The 6,000-nt window shown below is 44.1% G+C and overlaps 1 protein-coding gene across 1 annotated transcript in view; it reads right to left on the bottom strand.

Annotated features, from left to right (window-relative positions):
- Nucleotides 1-3,991: 3,991 nt before the first annotated feature.
- Nucleotides 3,992-6,000, bottom strand: part of ARHGAP19 (Rho GTPase activating protein 19) — a 66,920-nt gene continuing 64,911 nt past the window's right edge. Inside the window, exon 12 of the mRNA XM_045568736.1 lies at nt 3,992-4,200. Within this exon, the coding sequence (XP_045424692.1) occupies nt 4,187-4,200 (14 nt within the window). The 3' untranslated portion in view covers nt 3,992-4,186. The remainder of the gene's footprint in view (nt 4,201-6,000) is intronic.

Below are 6,000 nucleotides of genomic sequence, written 5' to 3'. Positions count from 1 at the left end.
AAAGCTCCATTCTCAGCCCCAGGCCCGGTGCCTGCAGAGGCCAGACAACATAAACGACTGATTGCAAATTTGAAATAACCCCCGCAGTGTTTAAGTTGGGTCAGGGAACCAAGGTAGGTGAGGCAGGAAAGGCTTGGAGAGGTTTTCAGGGAGGGCAGAAAGAATTTTTCAAATCGATTGTTTGGCTGCTTTTGGGCTTCTGCCAAGCCAGTCTGGATCCTTGGAGGGTCTCTCAACCTCGTCAATACACACATTCATCAACTGGCCCGCGGCGTCCGGGGCAGCCGCCCGGAACCCGAGTCCAGGGCGGTTGGCAGATGCTTGCTCCCTGGCGGCGGCGCACGCTCTGCCTGGCGGGCACGGCGGGGACGCCATCGGGTTCCCGGGGGAGGGCGAGCAGGCGAGGCAGGCAGGACGCGTGGGGCCGGCTGGGGCCATCTGGACCACCGCTTGGGGGTGGGGATGTTTGCTAAGACCGGCTCAGAACAAACGGAAACCCGGGCTCTGCGTTGGATCAATCAGAACGACGCCTCTGGACAAATGGGAGATGGGAGTGGGGGCACGCACAGGCCCTCTGGGGGGTTTCAGGCGCCATCGGTGAGGGGGTGCGCCCAGGCGAGCACCCACTTGGTCCAGCTCTGTGACCAGCCACCCTGTCCTCAGCTTCCCTTGGTGCGGACAGATGCATAGTGCCCAGGTGCAGTACAGCTGAACGCTGCTTCAGAGAGAAACACTGCAATCCCGCCATTGCACAGATAAGGAAATAGAGTCCCAGGAGAAGAAGCAACTGACCCAGATCACAGAAGTGATTGGGCCAGAGCAGAATGTCTTCTCCCTATCTGATCACCATGCCTTACACAGTGAAATGATGCCTTTACATGTCTGCCTGCCCACTTGTCGGCTTCTCTGCTAATCTCCTGTGCAGTCCAGCACTTAGCCCAGTACCTAAAACCTAGTAGGTGCTCAATAAATGTTTGTGAAACTGAAATGGATGGGAGTAGAAAACCCAAGTCCTCAATCTTTGAGGAAAGACAAAATTTAGAATCCAGGAATACTAACAGTTGTTCAGAGCCAGAGCAGCTGGAGGCTGGGTGAACAGACCCGACCCGGGGACCCCAGATGCTACCCATACAGCTCACTTCTTTCTGCTCACTCCCATCTCTGTCTCCCCACTGCCCCCAAGGCTGAGAGTGAGGAGATCCTCTGAGGGCTTTGCCTTAAAACCTCAGAGCTGGAAGGAACTTCCCACATCCTCCAGTTACAGCCTATGTAATATTTTCTTAAATGATTTTCATCAAGTTCATTCAATAGATATTTATTGTGTATCCACCATGAACAAGGCCCTGTATTGCTGAAAGAAGTGTCAGTCTTGTGAAAATCAAAAGCCAGTTTATATTAATAAATCAGGAATCTTCTATAGCCAGAAGTATTTAGTGAGCTAACATCAGCATTCAATACAAACTATACATACAGCAGCTATTATTTTCAAAAAGCAAAGAGCCCGGGTTAAAAGAGGTTGTTTTGGGGAACACATTGTCATTTTACATGGACGGGGGCATCTCCCTGGTTTGCAAACTGTTCATTAGAATAAAGTCTCTTTCCTCCAAATTCCTTTTCAAAAAAAAAATCTATATACTCTTTAAAAAAAAAAAAAAAAGAGGTCATTTTTGGAGAAATTATTCTCTTCTGCGTGGAAGAAACAACAATTTCCAGGCATTCAGAACCGCTCTGTGCACTGGGGTGTGTTCCAAGCCTTTTACCAGCCAACACAGACAATATCTGCTCTAGGACAACTAAAGAAAGCTGAAGAAGATTTGACACCTGGCAAAACAAGCCTAGACAAAGCCCTGGAGCATCAAGAAAGAATTAGGGGGAGTTAAAGACGTATTCAAGCCTGCAGGAAACCAAAGTTCAATTAAGTAATTAAAAATGTGAAATAGTATGAAAATAGTGAAAGGTTAGAGAATGCGCTGCCAGGTCTGGTTATATCACGTGTTTACTTTTCTTTAAGTCTCGCTCAAAGTCGATATCATATCTGAGAGTCAGAGTCGGAATTCAACAGCTCCATGTGTACACAGAGCCTAGCACAATTAGGCAGTTAACAGATACTATTCACAGTTGATGCAATTCAGTGCTTAGTGAGTTGAACTCACCCCACAAGCTAAACGTTTACCTACCCTATGACCCAACAGTTCCTCTCCTCTCCTGGAGATATGTATCTATTAATATACAGAGAGATTATAGATATATATCTTCAACAGAAACCAGTGGTTAAGTCCACCAAAAGACATGTACAAGTATATTTATAGCAACCTCACTCGTAATAGCTCAAACTTGGAAACGACTCAAATGTTCATCAAAAGGAGAATGGATTAACAAATTGTGGTGTAGCTCTACAATGGAATAATGAGCAAGAACAAACCACCCAACAATGTGAGTGAATCACACGGGCATTCTGCTGAGACGCAAGCGTACATATTGCTTAATTCAATTTATACAAACTAAAACACAAGCAAAACTAATCTATGATGATGGAAGTCAAAATGATGGTTGCTTTTGAGATGGTAGTGACTACAAGGGGGCACAAGGGGGCCTTTGGGCTTCTGGAAATGATCTGTATTTTGGTCTAGCAGTGTGTGTGTATAAATATTTATATGTATATACATTTATGCATATATATTAAACATACAAGTTATATACTTAAAATTAGTGTACTTGATGAAGATTATACCTCCATAAAAGAAACAGTCATTCCCATCAGGGATGACAAGTACATGTGGGCATGCTACCACTTGCCCCTCCCCTGGCCATGACAGACATGGCTCCTTAATCACCAGACTCCTTTCCGTTGCGCTTAGCTGCAGAACCGTCTCCATCCAGCACCCCAGCCAGTTGTGCTCTGAGGCAAAAACTCTAAGCCTCCCCTCACGTACACACAAGTATCTTGATTAAGAGAGATAGTAAGCTCGCGTCTTGGGTTCGTGCAGCCACACTGTGAATAAGTCTGGCTCCCACGGTTGCCCAGTGGCAGCTTCCCGGAAGTCCAGGCTCGGTTCCCGGGAGGGAATGGCTTCTGAAGAGCGACTTGGAAGCTCGAGAGTGACAGCATGGGGGGCACACAACTGAAGGAAGCTCCTTGACAGAGGCTGCGGGATTAACGCGCCACACGGGGAACCAGGGCCCAGAAAAGCCTAGAGTTTGACTGCGCCCGTTTTCTTTTTTCCTTTTTCACTTAGAGGCCGGGTCTTGCTCTGTCACCCGGGCTGGAATGCAGTGGTGCAATGATAGTTCACTGCAGGCTTCGAACTCCGGGGCTCAAGAGATCCTTCCGCCTCCGCCTTCCAAGTAGCTGGGGCTACAGGCACGCGCCACCACCTGGCTAATTTTTAAATTTAAAAAATGGGGTCTTGCCATTTTTCCCAGGCTGGTCTTGAGCTCCTGGCCTCAAGTGGATCCTCGCACCTTGGCCTTCCAAAGTGCTGGGATTACAGGTGTGAGCCACCATGCCTGGCCTAAGTGGGCTCATTGTCTACCAAGCGGAACAAACTAGGTTCTCTCTACGAGCAGGGGGTGGAGAGGGAAGGGAAGTAAACGCTGGGCTGCAGGAATGACACCCTCCTGATTTGCCGAAGGTCCTCCCGCAGCCTGAAACGCAGCCTGCCCTCAGCAGGCACCCCGGCTCTCTGGCCTTGTCAGGGACGGTAACACTTCCTGTGGGGTTCACTCTTCACAGCTTCACTATCACACAGTCACAAGATCTGGACAGGGTGGGAATTATACCCCTCATTTTAAAATAAGAAAACTGGGGTTCAAAGATGTTATGTGACCCATAAACACCCTACTAATGAAGTAAGGGATTCAGGATTCAAACCCAGGCCTGCTGGCCTGCTGTACCACAAAGCCCATGCTCCTTCTTTGTCTTCTCTTTTCATTTTAGTTTTTTTTATTTTTACATCAAAGTTACACATGCCCATAAATGGTCAAATTGTTCTATAAAATCTGTTAGGAAAATGGCAGTCCCTCCCCCACCCCGCATTTCCCTTCCCTGGAAGCAACAATTTTCACCTCTTTAAACTAATGGTTTCGGTATTTACCTCCACAATGTATGAAAATAGATCAACACCAAATTGAATCACTGCAGAGTAAGTCACCTCCAAAGAGGTAGCAATTAGAATGGTTTTGATCTTCACAACAGCAACACTGAAAGACAGAAGGCAATGAAACAATCCCTTCAAAATTTTGAATGAAAATGATCCCCAACTTAGAATTCTATATTCTATTCTAGAATTCTTAGAATTCAAACTGTCAATCAAACGTGAGAATAAAATGAAGAAATGAAGACTTTTCTTGTAGGTATTAAAGATCTCAAAATAGTGACCTCTCAATAAGCCCTTAGAAGATATCAAATCCATCCCAAATCATCCAAAATTTTGTTGCTCTTGGCCCTCTTCTGTTTTTCTTTATCTTTGCAAGTTTTTACTTTCCAAAAAAAAATTCTTTTCCTGTCAATTTAGTAAGATTTTGAGAAAGTGAGAGCAGATAGATTCAATCAACTATCATTACCCATAAGTTCTCTACTCTTGTATAAATTTCTACAAACAATGGACCCTTCTTCAAACAAAATCTTTTGCAAAAGACAAAGATCTAAAACACACAGAATACTTGTTGCACTGGTTACAATATGGTGGCTCTCCATTGGCTGACTGCTAAGAAAGTTGCTGCAGTTAATTAATGAAAAAGAAATGATCAAATTAGAATAACGCCATTTTGTATGTACCAATTAATGAATGGGTCTAGGCATTGAGTATCAGCTGCTGTTATCACCTCCTACACACACATACACACACAACACAATAACGTGCACCTCTTGAGGAAGGAACACACAACCACCTATAGTTGTCAAACAATCAAATCCTGGATATTTTTTATTATTTCTTTTTTTGAGATAGGCTGGCATACAGTGGCACAATCACAGCTCACTGTAACCTCCAACTCCTGGGCTCAAGCCATTCTCCTGCCTCAGCCTCCCAAGAAGCTGGGACTACAGGCTGGGATGACAGGCATGAGCCACTGCACCTGGTCAAAACCAGAATGTGATCAAGCCTCTGGATTCCGCTATTAATTTGCTGGAAATACAGGCACACCTCAGAGATACTGCAGGTTCTGTTCCAGACCACAGCAACAAAGTGAATATCACAATGAAGCAAGTCACACAAATGGGTTCGTTTCCCAGTGCATATAAACGTTATATTTATGCTATACTATAGTCCATTAAGTGTGCAGTAGCATTTTGTCTAAAAAATGTACATAACTTAATTTTAAAATACTTATTACTAAAACAATGCTAACAATCATCTGAGCATTCGGCAAGTTGTACTTTTTTCGCTGGTAGAGGGTCTTCCTGAACGTTGATTGCTGATGGATCAGGATAGTGGGTGCTGAAGGCTGGGGTAGCTGTGGCAATTTCTTAAAAGACAATGAAGTTTGCCACATCTATTGACTTTTTCTTTCACAGAAGATTTCTCTGTACCATGTGATGCTGTTTAATAGAAGTTTACCCATGATAGAACTTCTTTCAAAATTGGAGTCAATACTCTCAAATGCATCCATGGCTTTATCAACTAAGTTTATGTAATATTATAAATCCTTTTTTGTCATTTCAACAATGTTCACAGCATCTTCACCAGGAGTAGTTTCCATCTCAAGAAACTACTTTCTTTGCTCATCCAGAAGAAGCAACTCCTCAACCATTCAACTTTTATTGTGAGATTGAAGCAATTCAGTCACATGTTCAGGCTCTACTTCTAATTCTAGTTATCTTGCTATTTATACCACAACTGCAGTTACTTCCTCCACTGAAATCTTAAACCCCTCCAAGTCATTCATGAACGCTGGAATCACTTTCTTACAAACTCCTATAAATATTGATAGTTTGACTTCCTCCCATGAATCATGAATGTTCTTTTTCTCTTAATTTTTAATTTTTTTGAAATGGGGTCT

Source organism: Lemur catta, chromosome 14 (genome assembly GCF_020740605.2).
Source record: "Lemur catta isolate mLemCat1 chromosome 14, mLemCat1.pri, whole genome shotgun sequence".
In the NCBI taxonomy this organism is placed as follows: domain Eukaryota; kingdom Metazoa; phylum Chordata; class Mammalia; order Primates; family Lemuridae; genus Lemur; species Lemur catta.
Note: the sequence above shows the minus strand (reverse complement) of the source record. Positions and strands in the feature narration are given on the sequence as shown.